We start from the raw sequence: 27,321 nt of genomic DNA on the forward strand, positions 1-27,321 counted from the left end.
AAAATTTGGATTTTTCAACAAAATTTTTTAACTCAGCCCAGACCAGAACCAAAATGCCGTCGATCTCTCATATTTCGATCAGTATATAATTATCGAAGGCTCTGATATGAGAAACTAAAGGGTCAGGACAATTTTACGACAATTTAGAACACTTTAATAGTCGATAAACTCACATTTGAACGGGATAAGGGCAAAAAAAGTGTTATATACGCTTCTATCCTAAAACGATGATAATATGAGGTCTCGGAGTGAAAATTTAATTGACCTGGAAATCACAGATGGCGCAGGGGGTCCCTCCGCAGTCAATTAGGGCCCCAAAAAGCATGAATCCAGAGGATTTCTAGAGTTTTATTTCGATTTCTTGATATTATTGTACGAAAACGACAGGCGGAGTATGCCATTTGGTACAATACCAAATATAATTCGGTATAGCTGTCGATATAAAAACGAACGTCGGCAACGTAGGCATTTAAAAAAATCTTCTTTATCGACGTCGATCGAGTTAATCGACGTGTTTCACTTCACCATAAGTCTTACGAAATATTCAGAATTGGTACACTTTCTTGCAGCAAGGAGATAAATTGCAAATCACGGCGAATAATACCACCAATGTATAAAAATATATTTCCCCTGGCGGAAGTGGAAAATCATCGCAAGCAAGAGAGGAATCGAAAATAAAAGGGACAGTGTTTTCAACTTAAAAGTACCTTGACTTCGTGAATATTACTTATTAAGAGTAATAAATTATTTTAAATTACCGTAACATTCTCGGTTATATTACTCAAACTTAAACCTGTCGAGAATTTTACAGCACTGAGTAGATCACGCGAAATATTAAATTAACTTGGTAAATTTGATTTATGGCTTGAAATATTTTATAATATTAATAAAACGGTTTAACCAGAACTAAATAGTGACAGAGACAAACATTGGCCAAGTGAACTAATTATTTCTGCATACGGATAAATATAAAGATTTTCATACATGGAAATATAAAAGCAAATTCACATCGAACTGGCATATTGACGAAGGCGAGACGAATATGGGCGAGCTACTGAGTCAAGAAACGGAAGGCCTTTATATTGCATTTCTCATCTGATATAAGACATCTTGCAATATAGAGAAGCGTGTGTGCACATATGCAGAACACAGAAGCTACTTTGTCATCAAGCATCGAGAGACGCAAGATACCGACAGAAGATACAAACACAACATTCACAAAATTTATTAAGAAATGTACAAGTGGTCTTACCTTCTCGGCCTGATAAGTGTTCGTCGATAATAAAATTGAATGGAAATAGTAAAGGACGCCAAATAACGACCAGAAACACCAGACATTCTCTATAAATCTCAGTTTTCTTATTAATCATTCATTTCGGGCTTTATAAACAAGAGGTATAAATAATTCTTATGTACAAACGATCACATATAGGTTAAATGTGGACTCGACTCTTTAGACTCAAATAGAGTCGATGTTTCTGAAAAAAAGCACTTTACGTTGCATTACAATAAAGTATGTACAAGATTTATAGTACAGGGAGTTAATTAATCTGGCTCGTAATCTTGACAAACTGAAATTGAAGTACGTTCCGATGTTCAACTTTTTAGGTTAGGAATCTTAGTTCAGTAAACCCTGGACTGAAGGATGGCCTTTTGCAGGAGAGTGCAAAACGTCGCGTTAACTTCTTGACGAAGAATCTCTGCAGATTTGTCACCTAAAGCTGCCTGAGCAGAACTGACTCTTCCGAGCTGCATCAACAATCCTGTGGTATCTTCGGCCAAAGGTGGAAATGCCAAACAAATCCTGGTGAGAGCACTAAGTACCGGCATAAACAGGATTACTCGATCTTTCGCAGGTAACACGCCCAATAGAGTGACCAAGGTATTAATAGCGAGGCGAGAAACGCTCAAAGCTTTCGGAAGAGCATATTGAACGGCAAGATGAGAGGCCAAGTCAACAGCGAAGACTTGCTTCTCAGGTTCAGGTTGAGATAACAATTCTGGGATCCAGTCCAAGCAGATATGCATCGAGGGAATCCCAGACACAGTTATGGGGAGCAATTCTCTTGGGTATCCCTGAAGTACAACGAATATTAATGTAAAAATGTGACCGTTGACTTTTAACGTAATTATGCCAAACATAACCTGTACCTGAAAGTGCACCAATTTCGCCAGGGAGGGATCTGCGATGAAAACCTGGTGTAAATATGAACAAACGACACTGCGGATCTCCCTGAGGGACCACATCTGCCCCGGAGTCTCTCGATCCTCTTGTGTTTCGAGACACGTCTCGAGCAAAATCTGTACCGCTGCACTTTCTTGACCAGCAACGAGGGCTGTGCGAAGATCCTCTCTCTCGGCTTCGCTTGTCAGTTGACCGATCTTCTCTGTCAAAGGTCTGTCCTGCATGTGCCTTGACAACTGGGACCGAGAAGCTGCCAACGTGGCTTGTAAAATCCTAACGCAGTGAAGGTTTAATTAACTTTACATCGATTAACACCAACGATAGCATTATATGTTCCTTTAAGCTAAAAATTACCTCAAGATGACGGATAATACTGGAGCACACCTAAACACCCTCATGTCACAACGCAATACCTGCAGCGGGTCCAGAACAATGTTCTCTTGTGTAAGGAATACGTTCTTCACTGTTGAATTTTCGATTAACAGGGCATTTATCGACATAACCCATAAACACCGTGGCAAGACGGTATTCAATCGCAACCAAACTTGCTTGTAAAGTTCTGTAAAGTACATAAAGTTAATCTAAATATTAAGTCATGGAACGTATACTGTCATATTTGACGTGAAACCTAACCTTGTATGTATCGAGGTACTTTGTCATCAAGAATGGCTTTGAAGAAGTGAATAATTGTTTCGGCATGTGGCCAGATGTCGGTAGTCTTCATCGACATCAATTGTCTAAGCATTCGACCGGTCCTGGAGGGGCAAGTCTTGACATGACCAAACGCTTCAATAATGGACATATCGTTGACAACAACCGTTTCGTAATTAGCAGTCATGGCATCGATGTTAATCATTTCGTCGTCAAGCCAGTCGTCGACCAATGAAAGGTGAGGAAAATGAGTGGCTAAGAGCCTCAAGAGAGGAGAAAATAATCCTGCATAGCTCATTTGGTCCCTCTGCACTTGTTGTAACAGATACTTAATCGGCAGCTCGGAAAGAAACTCCGTGGAGTAAGACTTCACTTTCCTGCCTTGCGACATGTAATTGTACATGTTGGATAATCTAACATCCTCATATAGTAAAAGATAGTACAGGAGTAATAACTGGGATGTCAAGGATGGCTCCGAAGTGTCAACATCGACACAGTCTGACTCGACATCTGCTATACTCATTACACTCTTCTTCCTGTCAAAATTAGCCCCGAAGACGCTGTTTTGAAACACCCTTCGAATTTCGTCCTCTGTTATCGGCTTATTTGTGTGGTCCGAAGTCTTGCTGCTAGATACCAAGATGGAATTAACATAGACTTCCACAAGTGCTGGAAGGACTGGATGCAACGGTGGCACGCTATCACAAATCTGTCTGTAGATCCAATTTTTTATCGGTACTCTGTGCTTAGCAAAGGCTCTCGATTTGAGTAATTGATGTATACAATGCACGGGTAAAAATCCAGGTATATTGGCATTCAAGTTCGCTGTCACTGGAACCTTGACGGCGTGTGAGGTGACGACTTGCTCTGTGAATATCTCCTGCATGAAGATCTGCTTCATGCGCGTCAAATTATTTGGCCTTATTGGAATTTTCATGCCCAGAGTGGCACAGACGAGTTCGCAGATGGCAGACAGTTGATTGCTGTGGAAATGAATGGCCATAAGTAGTAACATTTCTCCAAAGCTTGCGGAGACACCACTGGCACTTTCGAAGTAAGCCTCTTCTCTGACGAGCCATTGTACCCACTCTATACTTCGTTTTTCTAAATTATGGTGGCCAATGAGAGAGGGGCAAGCGATGAGCATGCAGAGACCCAAAGAAACGAATCGTACCCCAGCCGGAGAAGGAGGTGGATGAGACGTCAATAGTTGCACTATCATCGATACTTCGTCATCCTGAAATTTTATGCCGCCTATTCCTCGAAGAGCACAATAAAGTCGCAGCAGAGCGCTGGCTTGAACTACGTGGGATTCGCCCAACTGGCTGTCAGGACTGCACGACACGATTCCTTGCAATCTTCTCAGAAGTTCCTCTCTCAGTGATTGTAGAGCTGTATGAGACTCCCACTTTCGCTTCTGCCCATTTCTGATGAACATGGCAATCCACGTTCTCACTTGCTGATCGCTACCTAGTAACAGTCCGGACACGAATGCCACCATGTCACTCTCCGGCCGACAACTGTTCACGCTTTCGTTCTCCAGACTTAACGTTATAGCCAGTGCAGGCATTCGACAAAGCTCCACACACTTTGCTCTTATTGTCAATGCTTGGCTAGGATTCATTTGACATAACAACGTTAATGCCTGGGTTCTTATCCTCCCTAATGCCGATTCTTCTTGCTTCTCGCCATTCGATATGAGGTGAGTACAAACCTCAGCGAAACTGTCGGGACTATTGGCAACGATCCAACAAATAATTTCTGGACCATGTTTCACGTGCAGCAAAGTTTCTGCAATGTCTAATATGGACAACAGTGCTGGTAATTCTGCCAGCGCGATGCAGATCACGTAACTGATCTCTTCCATGTATACCGCATTGTCGAAGAGATCGGATTGCTTAATCTGAAACTCCTGATTCTTTTGAAGCTCATGAATCTGAGACGAGATAAAAAGAATTTCGCTCAAGACCAAACGTATGCGACGAGTCGATTCACTCCGTTCGAATTCCAGAGCCAGGCCGCTTTGCAAAGACTGTGCGAGTATGCTGTCGCTTTGTGTATTACCTAACTTCTGCCTGAAATTTATAACAAGGTTGATTTTCTATATCACATTACCTTAACTTTTATTCTAATGCCTTTAAATAAGAAAAAAGAACCAAGTATCTGTAGGTGAAAATAGATTTAAAAATCACAGTAAAGCGGCAACCTAACCTTAATTGCTGCTCCTTCCGGACGTCGGTTTCTAAGGCGTGGAAGTCGATAGAAAGTAACGCGACGATCGAATTAACGGACTCAATTCCTGACAATATGGTTAGAATTTCTTTCCGGCCTTCCACGCAATCCTTTGTTATGTCCAGAGGAGAAATTAAGCTCATCCTAACCAAGCAAGGCAATATCGGACGGATCTCTTTTTGTGTGCACAGAGACAATTCTCTGATATTAACATTCTGGATCGCGATGAACACTCTGGGCGACACCGCCGTATTACTTTGCATTTTAAACTGACGGAATTCTGCTTGTCAGAAGCGAAAAACCACACTCTTTTCCCAAGAATTATCTCGGCTGGTTTAAGTCTCATTTTCTATAGAAGCGGCCATACTGTTTCTTTTTCAAACGCCGTGAACAAAGAATTCAGAAGTCTCCATAGAAGCCCAGTTCCCGTGTTAACGCTTGATACCCAATAAATAGTCACAAAGTGGAACGCTAGATGGCAGCACGGACGACCTGAAGCATTACAGAGCGAGGGGAAGAGCATGGACGGCGTGAGTTGCCGTCGGGTGGGCATATATGCTTTAAGTGGGGGTTCGTACCCCCCCCCCCGCCGTGATCCGCTTCTCCGCACTCTGCGTCTCAAGACGGGGCAAAAAACAGATTTAGACCCGAGACACCACCAAAGGCTCTACAGCTGCCTGTTGACTCGTATGTCGATTCGTACTGCGGAGGACACGAATGCCTTCCCTGCAAACACGGAAACGGCAATGTATGATGGAAAGGCATTCATGTCGGCCGGTGTACATTTTTCACTCATTACATCTTGATATAATATAATTATTGAAGATCGAACAATCCTACGCTTTGCAGCACATGTAATTTACAGGAGAGTACGAGACGTAGTTGTTCCCGATTTTCGCCGTACTTCATTATTTTGTATTCTTCAATAGACAAAACTATTTGTTGAAACAATAGGTCTCATCTGTCAGGAATTTGTGAAAAAAAGCCTTTGAAGTTTAGCACTTTTCTCATATTAATATAAATTACCAAATTGTACAGAAACAGCTGATCTGCGGCGGCAAGAAAGGGGGGATGCCGAGAAAGAGAACGCATGTGTATATTCTAGATGGTGGGAGAAAGAAAGCATGCATAAACGGCGGGATTCTGCCCGCCCTGGCGTATGTGGAACGGGACGAACGCTATGAGAATGAGAACGCATGTGTTAGTCAATGTATTCTAGGTGATGAGAGAAAGAAAGACATGCGTAAAACGGCGGGATTCTGCCCGCCGTAGCGACATGGAAGGGGAACGGACGTCTGTGAGAAAGACATATGTGTAGCCAACGCATCCTGCGTGGTGGAGTACGCATAAAATGATGGGAGCTTCCCGCCAGCAGAGAGATACATGGAAAGGGAAAACGTCTGTAAGAGGAAGAACGCACGTGTTAGCCAACGTATTCTTCGTGGTAGAGAAAAAGAGATACACATAGAATGACGAAAGAGGTACACTGACGGNCCCGTGATCGCCATTTACTTCCAAATTCACCGGTCGGTAAAGTGTTAATAGTAGTGGATAAGTAGTAAAGTCAAATGGAGCGTCACGAGTGATCTTCCCTTACCATCAAAAGCGAGCAGTGTCGGTAAGCGTAGGTAAGCCACCACCGTCAACTGCCGCATGGTATTACCGTCACGGGTACGTGAGCCGCCAACGATGACTGGTTGATGGCACCGCCATCGAGTGTGCGCGATCCCCTGCTAGAAATTCGTTGCGCCGCCCTTGGGGGCAAAAAACGGTGAAAGCTCACGTACGAAACCAGAGGGCAGCACAGGATGCGATCGCACGACCCTGCCCGTGAGCAATCTCCCAACTCATCTCTGTCAGAGGCCCGTATCCTTCTGGGCTTCTATGGAGAGACATCTGTATTCTTTGCCGTGAAGCAGAAATGAGTTGAGAGATTGCCACGGGATCGCGTTCCCTTCAGAGCGAATTCAAATTCTAGCGGGAAATCCTTGAAATATAAAAATGAAATATGTGACAGAAAAACCATTAAAAACAGTCAACAATTGTAATTCTATACATAACGTGCATTTTACACGTTGATTTATTTTTTATCTCTATTGTCGCAGTTAATAAAAGTAAAATAAAAGGGCAGTGATTAAGGATAAAACATTGGTCATCGATGTAACATGTTTTATTACTATTAACCATCAACAAGCATGTCATATTTCATAATATAATGTATATTTATAGCAGTTACTGTATATTGCTTTGAGACCTACCATGAACAATTATATAAAAAGGACGATAGAGTTTGAAAAACAGCGCACTTAAAAAATACTTCTACGATGCCTAAGTATCAACGAATGACTAGATGCACTTGCAATTAGATGCACACCTAGAAGTGTACATATATAACATTAATGCATGAAGCATTGCATGTCGTAGAAAGCTGACATTATTCATATACAATAGAAGGCATTCGAGTCCAAAGCACTCGAAGGAAAATGACTCCGCAAATCATTTCACTTTCTATATGAAGAAGCACTTCTTTCCATCGAATGTGTTTGTACTTCGCGCAAATAAACATGCAGTACACCGTGATTATGCGTGTAAATATCCTTACTAATTTGTAAATTCCGTTTTTAAGTACTTTTGTTACATGTAGAAAATTTAGACACCAAGATCGATGCTTTTACTTTCCCAAGGGAAACGTGTCGTAGTATTTAAAAAAATGGAATTTCGTGACCTGGATGTTTAACGTTAATTAAATGAGTAAAGGAAGTATATTGATAGTAATATTGTCGCATAATTGAAATTCCTAATGGAAAATGCTCTGCCCGTACAAACATTTTCAGACTGGGTACAAGAAAATTGATCACAGGACGTTTTAGCGCGATCGGATCGCTCATTTTACAACATTTCTCTTATCGTAATGATAATAGCATACGTTAACATCAAAAGATTATGTTTACAGAGTTTAAAGTGTAACTGGGTAAATGTATCGCTAAAAGTACATTAATACAATTTTATATGTTTCGTATATATCCGATAAATTCTCACACATATTTCCACACACTTGGCATTGTGCAAATTGATAACACAAGTTTACTTTGAAAATGTCTTATAAAATTAGTCTACCATGTCTAAATAAAACCTTCAACGGAAGTGTTATAAAATTAGAATATTTTTGTAGCCGAGGGAAATGTCCAAGAGAAAATTACGGTTTGCATTATGCATCGGAAGTGTTCTCGATACCCAATTCTTAGAAAGTCTTTCTGAAGACACTTTCTTAAACATTTCACTGTCTTTTGCATTTTATTTCCTTTTACAGACATTTTTCAAGGACATTCCAGTAGAAAGATTGACTAGAAAGTGATGCCCCACTTTTCCTCCGTTTCACGAATACGTCAGAAAAAATCAGTTCAAATGATTTATGAAATTGTTTCCAGCACTCCACGTAAATTTATTCCTTTTAATGCCTTGTAACTCATGACTCAATTATAAACCTAATCTAAACCTAATGATAATGACATCTGTAAGTTTTAGATTTATTAATCCGTTTTATGAATTTCAGTTATCTGGATATATTAATATTATCGCAAGCACTATATAATCGAGAGCATCGAGGACTGAAATCTTCACCTTTGGATGAACTTAACCATGTGTCAATAATTTAAATCCGATAAAGGTGTATTTCCACTAACCCGCGGAAACGTATTAAACCGTAAATTAAATTTCAAGGTGGAAATGCCTGCTTTACACCGCATGGTTTCCCTGCGAATTGCCTTTATTCCATTGAACGACTAATCAAATTATAGTGATTCGATGAAATCAATACGATTAGATACAGTCATCGTAGCTTCTTTCGATACACTGTGAAATAGAAGGCAATATCACAGAAAAAATTGACACGCATCGTTGACAACATTTCCTTAAAAATCGATTAAAAAATATTGACAAACATCTGACACAGAGTAGATGGACAAATATAGCTAAAAGTGAAATCTAGAGTATCGGTACGGTGAGTTGAAATATTAAATCTAATACAAATTTTGCCACATTATCCAGTTCGATTGGATTTATGTACACTTTCGGTATTTTATCGAAAATCTATACAGACACCGTTGAGTTATACATTCCGGTGTACAGTACGAGTGATTAATTTGACTACGTCATAGCACCCTGTAAATCGAATGTTCGTTGGCACTACATTTGAAATTGTTAATCGAGGAATACTTTTAATTATCTCATTTTATTATATATCAAAAAGTATTGTATCTCCCTTGAGGGAGAGTATCGCTCCCACTAGGTCGAAGTACGATTACGATTGTATCAACCCTTCGGTTAATTAGTAGAGACATTGAACGTTGGAAATCGGATATGCACTTTCTACATTGATTATTTATAATAATGCCAGATTACTGGCGGCGAAAATAACAGTATCAACCGCTCGATATAGTAACACCTTTAGCAACAATGATTACAACGATGACTTTAATTACAAGAATATCAACTGCAGGAATGATTGCAACGGTTCGGATTTTGCCTTCTAAGCGCTTTAACAGTTTCGAGCGCTGACGCAATTGTTAAGTAAACTTAAAGAAGGCACTGAATGACGTTCATTCTCAAGTAATTCGTACAGAAACTTGAGAGACCGTCTGAAATGTATGCTGCTAAAATATTAAATACAGGATTCCTGGCTGACCGTATACCCGTTTCGTCAATGACTGCAAGAGCCAGTCACGCTAATTATTTCGTAAATTACAATGTAAACATTTATGGCAATTACTTCGCTAACGACAATGTACAAGCACTTTACTCTCTCCGAATCATTTTCAACAAAACGTGTCTTCGACGTTCTAATCAGGAAACTCGGTTGAGTTTCGCGCCAAATACATTAAAAAGCAGGCGTTAACATTACTCGAATTAAATCTCTTTGCGTTCATTTACATTCACCATCGTATTACATAAAAACAAAAAATTAAAAGCAAAAGCTTTCCAATTCCGAAAAAAATAAGTAAGCAACAAATATTCCTTGTAAGCTTTTTAGCGAATGATAACGAACTATCAAATGATGATAAGGCAAGGTAAAGCTATTTACAATTTACAGTTTCTACTCTCTTTAATCTGGGATTATCCTCCGTACGCTTCGTTTTAATGATAACGATACTCTGATAATAAACATATCTATAAGGGAGAAATGTCTATAATCAATGGTAATTAATCCAATGTCGCGAGATGACTGAAGTTTCCTTTTTTTTTTTTTTGAGCGACCTACCTTCGTGGTAAATTTAACGTAATACGGAAAAACAAGTAATCATTGAGTCTGAACTCGGTACAGAAATTTCAGGACTGACCCGGACAGAGAACAGTATTCCGTCAATTAATCTAATTACGAGTCTAAATATATTCAAGCCATTACGTCTTGCATTATCGACCGTCACCTCGAACTCTGGAGTAACCTGATTACTCTTTAATCGCTGATTTCCGTTCCTCGTAAATCGGTACAAATAATAGTTTCGTACTTTGACTGCAATTTACAAGCAATTAATTGCTGTAAATCTCGGAATCGAGATAGGAATACGCAAAGAGCAAATCCGCCATCTTGAATAGACCTTCGAAAGTAGTTCTCCGATGTTTCGAAATATCCGACAAAAATTCATTTTCAAATTTCGACAATCCTCATGATTTATTGAGCAGTATCATCGATGTACTAAAAATCCAATACCTAATCTCGATGACACCCACGGCCAAGTAAATTACCCTGAAATAACAAAAAAAAAAAAAACAAAACTGCATTTTTAAATTTCAACAACAAATGTGTCCAAAAATAAAATCAAAGAATCACTCTCTAATTCGTGTCAAGTACGTGTTCGCCATTTTCACCGATTTCTGCAAGCCGCATACCATGAATTATAATTCATCTCTACATCATAGAGGTACTTTATATTCTGAAAATTTGCTTCAAACAGCGGATCGTTAAACCGTTAAATATTCATCCAAGCGAAGCGGACATTGAAGAACCATCGAGTCACCTGAATTACGTACAAAGCTATGTAAATGACACCTATGTCGAGATGAAAACGGTATCAAACTTCTCAACATAACCTAGATGAGGAGAAATACCGCTTACAATGACATCATCTAATTTCTCTGAAATATTCATCTCCAAAAATGAATGCAATTATCGGGTCAAGTTTCGATAAGCGCACACCTCCGATTAATTCGAAACTCCGTAAATTTACATATTTTAACTCACCGATTACGAACATCATAGTGAAATTTGGCGCAAATGTTAATGTAAAAATGTATGCGCTTCTCGGAGCTATCTCCCAATAATCTACTTTCTAAATAAAAATATCCGAGAAGCGTGAACATTACCGTCGATTTTCGATTTTCTTAACAAAGAGGTAAAAATAATACGTCATTCCCTTCACCTGATTTTAGATTAGAAAATGATCTAGGACATCCGAGGATCGATGACATTATCCATTATAATGAATTGTAAAGAAGCTCGTCCATAACAGCGAATATCATGCTTGAATTTCGATTCGATCTTGATTATTCGTAGGATTAATTGAGGTGCTTGAGATTTACTTCAAGAACTTCTTCATCTGCTTCGACTGGTGTTGCATACTGTACTGAGCGTTTTCGGCTTTTGAGATAAGGGAATCCAGCTTATCGAGATGGGACCCCATCTTCTCGTTGATGTCCACCTTCTTCTGGGGAATCGACCCAGGGTTGGTTTCCGGGGTGATTTCGGAATTTTCAGGGTTGTCACTCGTTTCGATGGTCATGTTCTCTTCAGGGTTAGGAGTTTCCTTTGTTTCGGCCACTTCTCCATTCGGTTTTGATGGTTTATGTTCCGGCGTGTTCGACCTCGACGCCACGCGCACCTTCAGGAGGGTCCCCAGACTTCCGCATACCGTCTGAAATTTCGATATTTATTCAGTCCATTTATTCATTTGCTTTGAAATAACGAGTTAAGGTGAAGTGAAACCCCCCTCAAACCAGCCGACTCAAATAAAACCTTTTTTTAAGGTGAAGTGAAACACGTCGAGGAACTTTATCGACGTCGATAACGAAGATTTTTTTAAATGCCTACGTTGCCGACGTTCGTTTTTATATCGACAGCTATACCGAATTATATTGAGTATTGTAACAAATGGCATACTCCGCCTGTCGTTTTCGTACAATAATATCAAGAAATCGAAGTAAAACTCCAGAAATCCTCTGGATTCATGTCTTCTGGGGCCCTAATTGACTGCGGAGGGACCCCCTGCGCCATCTGTGATTTCCAGGTCAATTAAATTTTCACTCCAAGACCTCGTATTACCATCGTTTTGGCATAGAAGCGCATACAACACTTTTTTTGCCCTTATCCCGTTCAAATGCGAGTTTATCGATTACCAGAGTGTTCTAAATTGTCGTAAAATTGTCCTGACCCTTTCGATTCTCATATCAGGCCTTCGATAATTGCATATTGATTGAAATATGAGAGCTCGACGCCATTTTGGTTCTGGTCTGGACTGAGTTAAAAAATTTTTTTGAAAAATCCAAATTTTGAATGTGTCAGGACAATTCTTAGACGATCAGAAGTGACGTGTCAAAGTTTCGGACAGTTTGGTCTAATACCCTTAAAAAAAAGTGTTGTATTCGAAACGACTGATTTGAAGGGTGTTTCACTTCACCTTAAGGGTATAGGATCGAACACTCTGAAACTTTGACACATCACTCCCGAGCACCAAGGAATTATCCTGACACTTTGATAATTTGGATTTTTCAAAGAAATTATTTTAACTTAGCCCAGACCAGAACCAAAATGGCGTCAAGCTCTCGTATCTCGATCGACATACAATTATTGAAGGCTCCAATATAAGAAATGAAAGTGTCAGGATAATTCGCGCGGGGCTTAAATTTGAATTTTCGACAAAGCCTTCCAAGAAATGAGCTATTTCTCTTTGGAGCCGTTTTTTCTTTCCTTTTTAAATAAAAAAGATCCATTGGCGGCGTTTTTGCGAGCAGTGACGTCCGCAAAAGCGAGATGAAAAACCGAAACGGTCGTTTCTCTCGCTCGACGGATTTGCCTTGGGCCGGGGCAAAGTTAAATTGTTTCCAAATCAGGAAATCGATCCGGAATGTCCCTGTGGTCATGCATTAGTCGATGACCTTCGATGGCGTGTTAATTACCCGCGAAATGACGATACGCTCTACCGGCGTTACAATTACGCTTGCGGTTACACGGGACAATATTGCGGCACGCTCTCGGGGTTACCGATTTCCGGAAATCTCGTTTACAAGCTAAATCCACTCCACGAGGTATACTCGCCAACGAAGAATAAAAACAGGATTAAAAGACTGCCACGCTGAAAAAAAAAAAAATCGTCACTGAACCAGAGAAGTATTTCTTTGAATAGTACCAAAGAAACATTTCATTGGTTTAAAGAATAATGATTTGGCTCTGATCCAATCAAAGAAATTAATTGCGACGATTCTTCGGAATTCTGACGACTTATTTGAGCCGAATATATTTCTTCGGTACTGTTCAAAGAAATACTTCTTTGGTTCGATCAATCTCTTCTTCTTTTTTTTTTTCTTCTCAGGGCAGAAGCAGGGAAATTACCTGATTTTTCAGTACTTTATGGCTTGAAATATTCCCTGATTTTTAAATCAATTTTGCTACCAATATATTTTTGTGTAGATAATTTTTCCTATGTCCTTTTTCTATTTTTTTTTTTTTAATCCCAGCTGAAAAACTGGATAACATATTTCAAAGGAGGCTCGACCAAACGATCGATTCCTGACCCTCGTGATTTATCGAACTGTATTGAAACGCTCGAAGAGATTCAATTTTAAATTCCCTTACCCTCCACGATTTATTGGACTACTCGAAAATGGGCAAAAAGATTATTTTGAAATACCGATAACCCTCGTGATCTATTGGACTGCATTGAAGTGCACAGAAAAATTCATCTCCGAATTTCAACAACCCCCAGGACTTACTGAACTGTATTGAGATGTATAAAAAATTCCAATTCCTCATTTCAATGATTCTCACGGTCAATTAAATTACCCTAAAATGTTCCCACAAAATTGATTTTTAAATTTCACTAAAAAGGAAAAGGGACAATCCGCAAATTCCTGTCCAACTTTTTCGCCGCGTTCTGCAGGAATTAAGTGCAGCGAGTAAAATCCCGGTAAGCCGATTACGTACGCTAACGTTTTCATCTGGGTCACCGGATTAAGTCAGCGACTCGGTCTGATCAATCCTCGACGAAGTGCAACACTTCCGTGGGCTAGCTGCAATCTTGTTCGAAAATTATATTCCTCGGAGTGCTCCCCACGTGTACCAATTTCCAGCCCTGATGATTTTTCCTATTTTTAACTTCAAAGGCAGGACACGGCCAGATAAGTCAATTTCCGGTCGAGTCGATCAATCCGAATCGCACACATCGGGTGTGCCACACAAAGTGCAGAATTTTTCTAAACCCAAGTCCGATAACGCTAAAAAGAATTGCGAGAAATTAAGGTGAAGTGAAACACGTCGATTAACTTGATCAACGTCGATAAAAATGATTTTTCTAAATGCCTACGTTGCCGACGTTCGTTTTTTTATCGACAGCTATACCGAATTATATTTGGTATTGTACCAAATGGCATACTTCGCCTGTCGTTTTCGTACAATAATTATCAAGAAATCGAAGTAAAACTCTAGAAATCCTCTGGATTCATGCTTTCTGGGGCCCTAATTGACTGCAGAAGGACCCCCTGCGCCATCTGTGATTTCCAGGTCAATTAAATTTTCACTTCGAGACCTCGTATTACCATCGTTTTAGCATAGAAGCGTATACAACACTTTTTTTGCCCTTATCCCGTTCAAATGTGAGTTTATCGACTATCAAAGTGTTCTAAATTGTCGTAAAATTGTCCTGACCCTTTCGATTCTCATATCAGAGCCTTCGATAATTATATACTGATCGAAATATGAGAGATCGACGCCATTTTGGTTCTGGTCTGGGCTGAGTTAAAAAATTCTTTTGAAAAATCCAAATTTTGAATGTGGCAGGACAATTCTTAGATGATCAGGAGTGATGTGTCAAAGTTTCGGACAGTTTGGTCTAATACCCTTAAAAAAAAGTGTTGTATTCGAATCGACTGATTTGAAGGGTGTTTCACTTCACCTCAAGGTGATATGAAAAGGTCATTCTATATATATATATATGACACTTTCATAGTACCTTAAGCCTACGTGAAGTTTCATCGCGAAAAGGAGATCGAATCGAATTTCCCTGGCCAATTCCTAGATATTGACTTAACGATCTCTCATTTTATTCGGAATTACTATTTTTTCTTTTCTATTTTCGAATTTAGTAATTAAACACCGACCTTAAACCTGTTGATCTTCTTTTGCGTTGCACTAAGGATGCTGTTTAATTCATCTAACCCGCCACCGACGCGCCGTGCGCTTTCGTCCGATTGGTCCAAATTCTGGAAAGCAAACAGATGTTTAAAAGATTACCCGAGGGTTGCAAACCGTTCTTTAATTGCGAGTTTAAATAACGCTTCGAGTTAGTCCCGGTTGACCCATTTAGGAACGAGATGTATGTACTTATTCCTCACAGGCCGCAGTTTCGAAAAGAAACGAGCGACATTGTCAATTCAAAGCGAGCGTCATAACTGAATGTAAATTCGGTCACGGCCAAGGTCGCGAAAATAACCTTTTCGTGATCATCCGCGCGAAATGCTTTCCACATAATCTTTGCGGCAAAATTGTACAAGCCCAATGAACACAAAGTGTTGGAATACACTTTGAGAAATGGGGTAAAACTGTCGACAGTGATCGTATAAAGTGCGTTGAAAAATCGTGTTTTACCCGTTTTGTCCTTTCCACGAGAAAATCAACGTCGATATAACGTCTATTCCACGTTTATTAAGCTATTGTTTAATAAACCTTTAATGTTTACACCTACAACCCTGTTTCCCCTAATTTAACGTATATAAAATGTGAATTCCACCACTTTGTGTTTTTTGGGAGGCATCTGGAAAGTCACGTTAAAGTAAAAGGAGAAAATTTAATTAACAGTTTAAGGGTGGACTTGGTAATTAAACTTCTTCAAATCTTCGTCTAGAAGGTGAATCTTATCTCTTCTAATCATAAGCATCATTGAGTTATACCGAAGAAAATGTTTCGAGCAATACCATTTCATAACAAAGCATTATTAGTATTCCCGATATTTAAACGATTGAAAAAGGACATCTTTAATTGATTTATTCTTAAACATCCGCTAATTGAACACAGGGCCCAATAGGAGTAAATCCAATTTCAAACCGCATAATCTTTCCGATTCTGAGTGACACCATTTTCAAAATACAGCAGTATTAATATTCCCCGTGTTTAAACGATTAAAGAAAGGGCTTTTTTAGCCGATTTTTTTAAAACATCTGCAAATTGAACATGCCCATAGGGGTCAATCGAGCCGGGAGCCGAGCCATCGATACCCGTCGATACGCCATCACCCGGATGTGCCTCGAAGTGGTACCTCTGTCTCTCTCCTTTTCACCCCGGGATACCTCTATAGTCTTGTCCTCGTTTTCCTGGCGCCCGTCGTCTTGGGCCTCTTCCTTCCTCGTCCTGGTCCACTCCTCTTCACTGGGGGTCGGCAGGCCCAGCAGCTCTGCCCTCTGGCACGCGTGCACGTAATCTTGCTGCGACATCTCCGGCCGTTGAGCCCTCTCTTCCGCCGGGACGAGGGACTGCCCTTCTAGGTTATGTCGACATGGTGGGTCCAAGGGCTGCGCCAGGTGCGGGGCTGCAGGGCGACGGGTGCTCGCGTACTCCGCTCGACGAGTGCCGACGTGAGCCCAGCGCGGAATCCATATTGCCGAAAGCTTCGCGCAGACGCCGGCGGTGGCGGCGCAGGCGGCATCGACTCTGAATATCACGGGTTCTTTTAAAAGAGGTTATGCGATTTTGTATTAAAAACCGATACATACGAATTGGGCGCTTTAAGGTTAAGTGAAACCCCCTTCAAATCAGTCGATTCGAATACAACACTTTTATTTAAGGGTAAAAGACCAAACTGTCCGAAACTTTGACACATCACTCCTGATCATCTAAGAATTGTCCTGCCACATTCAAAATTTGGATTTTTCAAAAGAATTTTTCACTCAGCCCAGAGCAGAACCAAGATGGCGTCGATCTCTCATATTTCGATCAGTATACAATTATCGAAGGCTCTGATATGAGAATCGAAAGGTTCAGGACAATTTTACGACAATTTAGAACACTCTGATAATCGATAAACTCACATTTGAACGGGATAAGGGCTAAAAAAGTGTTGTATACGATTCTATGCTAAAACGATGGGAATACGAGGTCTCGGAGTGAAAATTTAATTGACTTGGAAATCACAGATGGCGCAGGGGGTCCCTCTGCAGTCAATTAGGGCCCCAGAAAACACGAATCCAGAGGATTTCTGGAGTTTTACTTAGATTTCTTGATATTTATTGCACGAAAACGACAGGTGGAGTATGCCATTCGGGACAATATCCAATATAATTCGGTATAGCTGTCGATATAAAAACGAACGTCGGCAACGTAGGCATTTAGAAAAATCTTCTTTATCGACGTCGATCAAGTTCCTCGACGTGTTTCACTTCACCTTAAAAGTGTTTTTGCGAATTTTTATTAAAAATCAATGTATCCAAATCTTGCGCTTTAATAGTGGCGTGTCAAGGTATCGTTAATGGATGTAATTAAATATATTGTGACTTCATCTGCACTTTGCAAGGTTACAGTTATGGTCATTAGAGTTTTCGGAAGCATGGAGGTCTAAACGAATTCGATACTGGAAGCACAGGTTTAATTATAGTCTACTGTAACTATCTACGTAGGAATATCGATAATGTCACGACGGGCTTTGCTAAGTAGTTTCCTAGATTTTCCGATGGAGAAAAAAGAACCCGGTACGCCGTCTTTGACCTTGCCTTAATGTGCACTCTGTTAAGTTCAAAATGGCGGCCTTAACTACATTACATCAACTGCTTTACAAAGGGAACGCCGATCCATGTATAAGGTCGACTATAAATAAACACCCTGAGAACAAAATTTCATTGAACCAAAGAAATATTTTGTTAATTCGATGAGTTATCATTTGACTCGAATAAACTGAAATAAATGGTCATAATACCGAAGAAATGTTGCATCCAATTTATTCGAGTTAAATGGTTATTCTTTGAATTAACCAAATATTTCTTTGGTTCAATGAAATTTTTGTTCAGTGTACACACACTTTATACCGTGGAAACAGGATTTCTTAATGTTCATCGTTTATCATTTTCATTTCAGATTTCAGACACTCACCTCTACTCTGGTGGACTTAATAAATTCTTCCATTGCGGCAAACGAACATAAACGAAGCGGAAAATCATTTACGTCTATCGAAAGACTGTAAAAACAGATCGAATACGCCAAGCCGCAGCTGATAAATATTGCAGTTGCATTCTGACCCTGACGGGGCGTGAAATCGGCGGTACATGATTGAATCTAACCGATCGCTAATTCGTGCTCGCTTATCTATTTAAGAGGAAGTAAGAACAACACGGGTCTTAAGTTTTAAGACCTCTGGACTTTCAAAATGGAGGCCATCGATCTCGCCGAAAGACATTCCGTGTCGGCAATTACCTGTAAACGATGAAATTGCAGGTGTCCTATTGCCTTACAACTCATCGAAGAAACTCGCCGAGATTTCATTAACAACAGTTTCGTAGCAAACAAATTCTCAAATTAACTGAATTCTTCGCTGAATTTTCCTCAGCGTGGAATGCGATATTTCTTTGATAACGAGGACATTAGTCAGACCTATGCTGGACTTAAAAAATTTTCTTTCAATGTTCTCGATTAGAGCTGGAAAATGCCGAAATGTCGACTAATTATTTACTACGGTCGATTCGGAACTTTCCAAAAAAACTCGACTAATTAGTCGGAAGATTACGAGGGCCGATTAAATAGTTTAGCCTCGAGCCTTCGTCGTATAGATATAGGATTTAGAATTTAATATCGGCCAATTACAGCCGGCTCATATTTGCAGATCGACGGTGAAGCGTGACGCGAACTCTCGATGTCGTTCGGCCGCATATCGCACCCTTGTCTCGATATGGTCGCCAATAAAAAGTATCGAATTCTGGGTTAATTACTTCTACGAGCACTCAATCAAACAAACTCCTGGGAACTAAACATTGTATCAAAAAAGTTTTTCCGGATTGCGGCCGCCATTCATCCCTGTGAAGCGAAACAGGAAATCCACAATGGCGGCCATGACCAACGCCCAATATTCCCGAATATCCGTAATTATCGTTGAATACACGCTTACATACACCTCCCTGCACCCGGAATATCGACGTTAACGTCTATTAACAAAAGATAAGTAAACTACATTATTCGCAATTCTTCATATCCAGAGAATTCCGGAATAATTCCGCGTCCAAGATCGGCCAGTAATGGCGGCGACGCCGCTGCGGATCTCGGGGTAGCGCGCGCAATTAAAACAATGAAATGCCAAGCTTTACGACAATAACGAAGTACGATCGGAAATCAGATTAGTGCCGTAAATTGCGAGCCGACCATAAGTCCGAGTCTTCGCCTCACCCCGCATCGCTGAGGACCATTTATAATTAATTTCAAATCTCGGTTCGTTACGACGCGTCTCGGGGCGGTATGGGTGTGACACCCGTTCGCATCGCCCACCTACATGGAACTCCATCGACACCCGGGACCGATCACCGATTCGATATAAGCCCTGGCAAGTGTCGAACAGTTAGCACTGTTTTTTCCGGAGCGATCTCTTCGCAAGGCGAGGCCAGGACCATCAAAGAAGGACGCCTTCCAAAGATCACCAAGATGGCGCCCAAGCCGAAGGCATTCCGAGGCGCCCTCGTGCCCATCTTCTGCTGCCTTCTTTCGATGCTTAACTGTGCCCAGGTGAGATGCGCCCTGAGAAAAAAATTCATTGAACCAAAGAAATATTTTGTTAATTCAAAGGGTTATTATTTGATTCTAATAAACTCGAATTAATTGGATGAAACGTTTATTCGGAATATGACGATTTGTTTCAGCTCGAGTCAAATAATTATTCTTTGAATTAAGTAAATAGTTCTTTGGTTCAATGACATTTTTTATCAGTGCAGGGATGCTGGATACTCTCAATGCATATGTATGCACTGCTTATTAATATTCTGATTTTATACCGCTCTACCGAAATTTCAAACCCGGTGTGTTAATTTTATTAATTATTTTGTAACGTAACATAGGTATTTTAATTTTACACAATTCTGCGAAATTGTAACGTGATGTTGTGAGATTATACGTTTGTTTGGAAATATTGAATAAGTGTATATTTGTGTCGGGGCACGGAATTTCAAATTTTAATTGTTAATTTTATGGGACTTTTAATTGATGTAGACGCCCAGGAGGATGTGACCATTTAATCGGAAATAGGTATTATTAATATGTTTACTATTAGTCAGTTTGCTAGTTAACTGATAACGTAAAATATTATCGTTCTTCCATCTTTTTCTACCCTATGGTGATACGTGGTGAGTTGGGTCCTTCATTTTGAAATTCCCGCCTTTCCGTAATTTAATTCCTCTTCGTTCTATTTTAAACGCCATTCTGTTATTCGTGCGATCTCAATTACTCCACTCTTGGTTAGTTGCTTTATTAAATATCAAGCGTCAACATATAACCTGAATTTACACGAAAACCTGTAAATTCTTTGTTATTCCGCCCATTGGGAGACATGAATGCCTTCCCATCATCCTCAGCGAAGGCAGTAATGTCCGCCATTTTGATTTCCTAATTTGATGGTCTTTTTACCTTTATTCTAGTCACGTTTTATTATTATCCTTATTCCGGGAAATACGTTTCTACGTACTGTAATGTGTTCCAGAATTTTAAGGGATGTATTTAGCTGCGGCGAATATCGTTACAACTGCAAGTTTAATTCCGTGGGCGTTCTGGATAATTAAGTATTAATACGGGGAGGACGAAGTAGATGTCGGCATATTAATCGGAACATTATTAAGCAGAGCGAGCCTTTGGTACGATCGATTCCGCAAAATTGGGTTAAGGAGAATTCAGAGAAATCTAGTTCAGGCGATTCGGGGTCGCTTGGACTGCACCGTAATTAGTTAATTCAATTAATTATGCGAAATTTGGGGAACAGATTGTTATGATAAATGCGAAGAAAATTACTTTAGGTACGCATAGACAGATAAAGTTAAGAGTAGAATTTCTCGCATCTCTTGTATCTACTGAAAAAAATACATTTCAGTGAACCTGAGAAATAATTCTTCGAAATACCAAAAAAATGTATTGTTAAGTAAAAGAATAATTATTCGGCTCAAGTGAACTCGAATAAATTGGATCCAACGTTTCTTCGGAATTATTACAATTTATTTCAATTAAATAATTATTCCTTGAATTAACAACATTTTTTGTTACCATTCAAAGAAGCATTTCTTTGGTTCAATGAAATTTCTTATTTCAGTGCGTGAAATACGGAAATTAGAGGATGCATCATTGTAAATCGCAGCAATTGACGCCATTATAAAGACAATTTACTTTTCGACTAAATTCTTCGGGGAAAAGGGAACTATAGATGTGAGCTCGCTTAAAAAACTGAAAAATACGGCGATGTTATCGATTTAATTAAACATTGTCGGGATATTGCACTTGTAAGTATTTTTATCGAGTCACAAAATCCACGCCACACAGGAAGCCTCTTTTTTTATAGTCTACGGCTCTGCAATAATTACCGCGACAGTAAAAACGCTATCGGATAATGTTTCAATGACCGTGAATGTTGTAAGTACGGCACAATGTACCAGTGGAACAAATTGGACACTAAAGATATATTTCACCACCGTTCATTGAAACTTTACGAGCGCTTTTTATTCCCCGGAGCCATTCGAGCATTTATTGACCAATATTGTCGAAATTATTTATATATTGTTTATACCATAATTACACAGACCTGCAAGAAACTCGAACTACAAATACCATGAATAATTTTCTGACAAAACTATGTCATTGTCCATAGTAAAGCATTGTCTCCGAAATAATCCTGAAATAAAAAAAAATGTCGTTAAAGGAAATAGAAATGTTAACAGAAATGCTCAGCACATTTGTAATGTATTTCTAAATACATGGGAAATGAAAACCTCCACCAGAAATATTATGAATAATTTTCAGATTAAACTATGTAAATGTTCATTATCAAGAGTTAAAAAGCGTGGATTAATAAAGGATTAAAATTTCTTCCAGGGAATTGATTACGCTCTCCTCCGAAGAGACATTCTACCAGCGAATGCCTCATCCCTCAGTGCTCGTGCAGAATTTCACGTGCAGCAACAATTGCAAGAAGAAGACCTGAACAAAGAAGTGGAAAGTCTTCAAGAAGCGACGATATACCTTCTAAGGTATGGCCAAGAATTACGGAAAACGATCCTGAAGAGTTTCGGGCACCTAGCCTACGAAACGTACGAGAATTACGGAGTAGGTCAGCTAGAAGAGATCTTCAGGATCTACCAAGAAACGTTCCAGCGACAATACAACATCTTCAGCATAATTCCAGGGATCAGAAAAGACGGGGACGTGCAGCCCTCGAGAATCTGCGAGTACATGCACGAGTACCTGAAGACATACCCAGAAGAAACGATCACCCTTTGCATCGGCATCAGCAACACTCCAGAATTATTTCGATACGAAGACGAGTCGAAGAATTACACAAACGAGGTCCTAAGTTTCCTAGAAGAGCACTATCCCGAAGGATTCTCCCTGAGATCTATCCTGAAGAGACTCCAAGATGGCGACTTGTTGTTCACCCACCAGCTAGTCGTGGAGCTCCTAAACCACATCCAGTACGACAGCTACAACAATGAGGTGTTATCAGCGGAGAAAAGCCTCTATCAACGCGTCAACTGGGACCGCGATTGGGAGAAAAGGAACCTCACCTTGATAGAAGCCAAAGAGATCACGCAATACCGTTCCATCAGCGCTCTGTTGAAGGATTACCTGTTGAACTACACGACGGAATTCCCGAAGAACATCAGAGCCGGCTCCAGGGTGCTGGCGAAACACCTGGTGCGAAAACTCAGCTCCATCAGCCCGAACATCGAGAACTTCGGCACCATCTTTGAGAACGAAACCGTCGGGTTCAAGTACCTGTTCGATTTGGTGATACCTGTCGATTTGGTGTGTCAGGACATCAGCGACGCCAAGGATTACCTGGTGCACCTGATTTACAGTCTAAATATTCACATTAAGTGTTTGTTGATAGACAGGTACCGACACAGTAGTCCCGATCAGCTGTTGTTGAACATCCTGGAGCAGATCCGGTCCATCCCTTTTGCCGTGGACATTGTTACCGCTCTTCAGGTGCATGCAGAGTTCTGGCACAGGAGTCGGATGGTGGAGAATGTTAACGAATTGTTGCAATTGTTGGACTCTTACGAGAACCTGAGGGGGTTGGAAGAGTTCCAGGACGTCATTTTTATCAAGGACGCCCTGAAAGAGAGGTTGTGGGACACGAAAAACGTCACCGTTCAATTGTCTTGCACAAGACCCAGGGAATGCCTTCGCAGGGGGTTGCTCATCATCAGCAGGTGTCCTTATATCAGCGCCGATGTCAAGGTGTTGATCAATCAGTTCTTGATTGAGGTTGATAATGAGAAGTTGTGTGGAAGGTGCAGTGCTAGAGAATGCAACTGCGGTTTGAACATTGATACTTGTCCGGTTTGTCCGGACATTATTCCGGAAACGACGGTTGTTCGCGATGAAACTGAAACTACGGCAAGTTTGGATGTCACCACTGGAGAGGAACCTACCCCTTCGATTGATATCGACGGACTCCGACAATCTACGACTCCGACTGTTATCTGTGAAGGTGATAATTGCTTGGAACCGAACTTAAACATATCTGATTGTGTCGAACCGTTCTGCAAGAAGCCGCGATGTGAGAGTTCAGATTGCCTATGCAAAGGTAAGAATACCTTCATTTGGTGCTGATTACTTCTGCAAAGAATTGTTCGGTATTAAGGTGATATGAAAGTGACATATATACATACCAAAAAGTCACAATATATATAAAACTTTCCTTCAAATTCGGCGTACCGAATCATATGAAACTTTATCACGAGATCATGGAGGCTCTATGAAAGAACGCGATGCTCGTGAAATTTCATTTTTTCAAAGAAAGTGTATGTTTATCTCGGACAAAAACCAAAAAAGACAGTTTTTTTTCTTCGAAAAATGAAATTCCACGAGCATTGCCTTCTTCCTTAGGGCTTCCATAGTTACGTATTAAAGCTTCAGATAATTCGGTGCACCCACTCTGGAGAAAAGTTTCATGAACGATTGACCCCTCAGATACCACTTTCACATCCCCTTAAGGTGTTATTTTAGTGCACAGGTTCAAATTGTTCGTGCGAAGGCAACTTTTGTTTCATACCTAGAGTTAATTTAAATTGTTCGAGTAGTGGCAAACATTCATTGCTATCTTTTCTATGCATAGGTCCAGATTGTCCACCTTTACCGCTTCCTTCGTGCGTAGGTCCAGATTGTTCATGTGAAGGTAACAATTGTTTCATATCTTAAATTGACCTAAATTGTCCCTGTTGTGATGAAAATTGTTCATTGACATCTTTTCTATGCATAGGTCCAGATTGTCCACCTTTGCCGCCTCTTCCATGCATAGGACCAGATTGTTCATGTGAAGGTAACAATTGTTTTCTATCTTGATCTAAATTGTTCCCGTAGTGATGAAAATTGTTCATTAACGTCTTTTCTATGCATAGGTCCTGATTGTTCGTGTGAAGGTAACAATTGATTTCTATCTTGATCTAAATTGTTCCTGCAGTGATGAAAATTATTCATTGACGTCTTTTCTATGCACAGGTCCAGATTGTTCACCTTTACCACCTCTTCCATGCATAGGTCCAGATTGTTCATGTGAAGGTAACAATTGTTTTCTATCTTAAATTGACCTAAATTGTTCCTGTAGTGATGAAAATTGTTCACTGACATCTTTTCTATGCATAGGTCCAGATTGTCCACCTTTGCCGCCCCTTCCNGTTTATTGACATCTTTTCTATGTATAGGTCCAGATTGTCCACCTTTGCCGCCCCTTCCATGCATAGGACCAGATTGTTCATGTGAAGGTAACAATTGTTTTCTATCTTAAATTGATTTAAATTGTTCCTGTAATGATGAAAGTTGTTCATTGATGTCCCTTGTATATATAGATTCAGATTGTTCACCTGAAACGCCTCTTCCGTGCATGGGTCCAGATTGTTCATGCGAAGGTAACAATTGTTTTGCTAATGTACATTGGCCATTACGTAATTGTTCGTGCAATGACGAAGATTGTTCATTATCATTTCTTTTATGCACAGGTCCAGACTGCCCACCCTCACCACCTCCTTGCATAGGTCCAGATTGTACTTGTGAAGGTAATAACCAATTTTTACCATGTACTGGTTCGGATTGTTCATTACCATCTCTCCCCCCAGATATTAATTTCGACAGAACGTTATAAAGTCAGAATATCATTAAGGTGAAGTGAAACACGTCGAGGAACTTGATCAACGTCGATAAAGAAGATTTTATCTAAACGCCTACGTTGCCGACGTTCGTTTTTATATCGACAGCTATACCGAATTATATTGGGTATTGTACCAAATGGCATACACCGCCTGTCGTTTTCGTACAATAATTATCAAGAAATCGAAGTAAAACTCCAGAAATCCTCTGGATTCATGCTTTCTGGGGCCCTAATTGACTGCAGAGGGACCCCCTGCGCCATCTGTGATTTCCAGGTCAATTAAATTTTCACTCCAAGACCTCGTATTCCCATCGTTTTGGCATAGAAGCGCATACAACACTTTTTTTGCCCTTATCCCGTTCAAATGCGAGTTTATCGATTACCAGAGTGTTCTAAATTGTAAAATTGTCCTGACCCTTTCGATTCTCATATCAGGGCCTTCGATAATTGCATATTGATCGAAATATGAGAGCTCGACGCCATTTTGATTCTGGTCTGGACTGAGTTAAAAAATTTTTTTGAAAAATCCAAATTTTGAATGTGTCAGGAGAATTCTTAGATAGTCAGAAGTGACGTGTCAAAGTTTCGAACAGTTTGGTCTAATACCCTTAAAAAAAAGTATTGTATTCGAATCGACTGATTTGAAGGGGGTTTCACTTCACCTTAATCCGTGTACGCTTTTCGAGTATCCAGTATCCTTGGACCGGGAATAAAATTTCACCGAGCCAAAGAAATATTTAGTTAATTCGAAGAATAAATCTTTGGCTCGAATAAACTCAAATAAATCGTCATAATTCCGAAGAAACGTTTCATCAGATTTATTCCAGCTCATTCGAGGAAAGTTATTATTGTTTGAATGAAATACTTCTTCCCTGCCGTTCAAATATTTCTTCGGTTTAGTCAGATCTTCTCGGAGTACCAGCAAGTATTTCCTTTCTAGGTGACGAATGTTCTCTGCCCTGTATCGGCCCAGATTGTTCCTGCAGCGAAGGGGATTGTTCGAGACCCGATCCCGAATCTTGCGAAGGTTCAGATTGCTCCTGCGAAGACGGAAACTGTTCACCGGAAATACCTCCGCCGATTCCTGAGGAACCATGCGTCGGTATCTACTGCAACTTGCCTCTTCCAAATGCTCCTAATTGCGACCTCTTCGGTTGCAATCACACGGAGTGTAATGGATCTTCCTGCGTGGATCATCCCATCCCCACCTCTTCCGAAGAGGATTGCATCGGAGACGATTGCGAGGATTCCTCGTCCAGCTGCAGCGGGTCCAGCTGCGGCCGTGCGATCCCGGATAGTCCAGAAGATCCAGATTGTTCTAACTCGAGCTGTGATAACGATAACATCACTCCCCCAAAAAGTTCAGGAAGTTCAGAGTGTTCCAGCTGGGACTGCGACAATTGTGGCAGCTCTGGATGCGACAGTTCTCCAGATCCCGACGAATCTAACTGCTCCAACTCCGATTGCACCCCAGACGACTCAGAGGTACTGTGAGCAAAAACAAACAACTATACTCAAGAAATGTTTCTTTTAATAGTTCCAAAGAAATATTTAAGGTGAAGTGAAACACCCTTCAAAACAGTCGATTCGAATGCAACACTTTTTTTTAAGGGTATTAGACCAAACTGTCCGAAACTTTGACACATCACTCCTGATCATCTAAGAATTGTCCTG

General features: G+C 40.3%; 3 protein-coding genes across 10 annotated transcripts; 1 reads left to right on the forward strand and 2 right to left on the reverse strand.

Annotated features, from left to right (window-relative positions):
• Nucleotides 1–1,337: 1,337 nt before the first annotated feature.
• Nucleotides 1,338–5,425, reverse strand: LOC105697184 (integrator complex subunit 2). The gene is made up of 5 exons (XM_012420279.1): nucleotides 5,048–5,425; nucleotides 2,819–4,911; nucleotides 2,540–2,744; nucleotides 2,152–2,458; nucleotides 1,338–2,076 (listed from the first exon to the last, which is right to left on the reverse strand). The coding sequence occupies exons 1-5, from the start codon at nucleotides 5,329–5,331 to the stop codon at nucleotides 1,624–1,626; spliced, it is 3,342 nt and encodes a 1,113-aa protein (XP_012275702.1). The 5' UTR covers nucleotides 5,332–5,425; the 3' UTR covers nucleotides 1,338–1,623.
• Nucleotides 5,426–7,304: 1,879 nt separating this feature from the next.
• Nucleotides 7,305–16,864, reverse strand: LOC105697185. The gene is made up of 3 exons (XM_012420280.1): nucleotides 16,619–16,864; nucleotides 15,434–15,535; nucleotides 7,305–11,976 (listed from the first exon to the last, which is right to left on the reverse strand). The coding sequence occupies exons 1-3, from the start codon at nucleotides 16,760–16,762 to the stop codon at nucleotides 11,641–11,643; spliced, it is 582 nt and encodes a 193-aa protein (XP_012275703.1). The 5' UTR covers nucleotides 16,763–16,864; the 3' UTR covers nucleotides 7,305–11,640.
• Nucleotides 16,865–19,748: 2,884 nt separating this feature from the next.
• Nucleotides 19,749–27,147, forward strand: LOC105696635. 8 transcript variants are annotated; one of them, XM_023433564.1, is made up of 10 exons: nucleotides 19,749–20,027; nucleotides 22,371–24,087; nucleotides 24,619–24,678; nucleotides 24,763–24,822; nucleotides 24,902–24,922; nucleotides 25,002–25,061; nucleotides 25,205–25,264; nucleotides 25,349–25,408; nucleotides 25,499–25,555; nucleotides 26,588–27,147. In XM_023433564.1, exons 1-10 carry the CDS (start codon nucleotides 19,764–19,766, stop codon nucleotides 27,139–27,141), a joined length of 2,913 nt encoding a protein of 970 aa, XP_023289332.1. In that variant the 5' UTR covers nucleotides 19,749–19,763; the 3' UTR covers nucleotides 27,142–27,147. The 8 variants fall into 8 exon arrangements, with proteins under 8 accessions (XP_023289332.1, XP_023289333.1, XP_023289334.1 ...); XM_023433565.1 differs by lacking the exon at nucleotides 25,205–25,264; XM_023433566.1 differs by lacking the exon at nucleotides 24,763–24,822.
• Nucleotides 27,148–27,321: the final 174 nt, after the last annotated feature.

This window comes from Orussus abietinus, unplaced genomic scaffold (genome assembly GCF_000612105.2).
Source record: "Orussus abietinus isolate OABI.00-Male unplaced genomic scaffold, Oabi_2.0 scaffold748, whole genome shotgun sequence".
NCBI classification, from domain to species: domain Eukaryota; kingdom Metazoa; phylum Arthropoda; class Insecta; order Hymenoptera; family Orussidae; genus Orussus; species Orussus abietinus.

Coding starts and splice junctions, on each gene's coding strand:
- LOC105697184 (XM_012420279.1), bottom strand. CDS start 5,331: ATGCAAAGTAATACGGCGGTGTCGCCCAGAGTGTTCATCGCGATCCAG. Junction 2,745..2,818: donor AGTACCTCGATACATACAAG/GTTAGGTTTCAC, acceptor TGTACTTTACAG/AACTTTACAAGCAAGTTTGG. Junction 2,077..2,151: donor CGAAATTGGTGCACTTTCAG/GTACAGGTTATG, acceptor GTTGTACTTCAG/GGATACCCAAGAGAATTGCT.
- LOC105697185 (XM_012420280.1), bottom strand. CDS start 16,762: ATGTCGCAGCAAGATTACGTGCACGCGTGCCAGAGGGCAGAGCTGCTG. Junction 15,536..16,618: donor ACGAGGACAAGACTATAGAG/GTATCCCGGGGT, acceptor TTTGCTTTCCAG/AATTTGGACCAATCGGACGA. Junction 11,977..15,433: donor AGAAGATCAACAGGTTTAAG/GTCGGTGTTTAA, acceptor TCGAAATTTCAG/ACGGTATGCGGAAGTCTGGG.
- LOC105696635 (XM_023433564.1), top strand. CDS start 19,764: ATGGGTGTGACACCCGTTCGCATCGCCCACCTACATGGAACTCCATCG. Junction 24,823..24,901: donor ACCAGATTGTTCATGTGAAG/GTAACAATTGTT, acceptor TTCTATGCATAG/GTCCTGATTGTTCGTGTGAA. Junction 25,265..25,348: donor ACCAGATTGTTCATGTGAAG/GTAACAATTGTT, acceptor TTGTATATATAG/ATTCAGATTGTTCACCTGAA.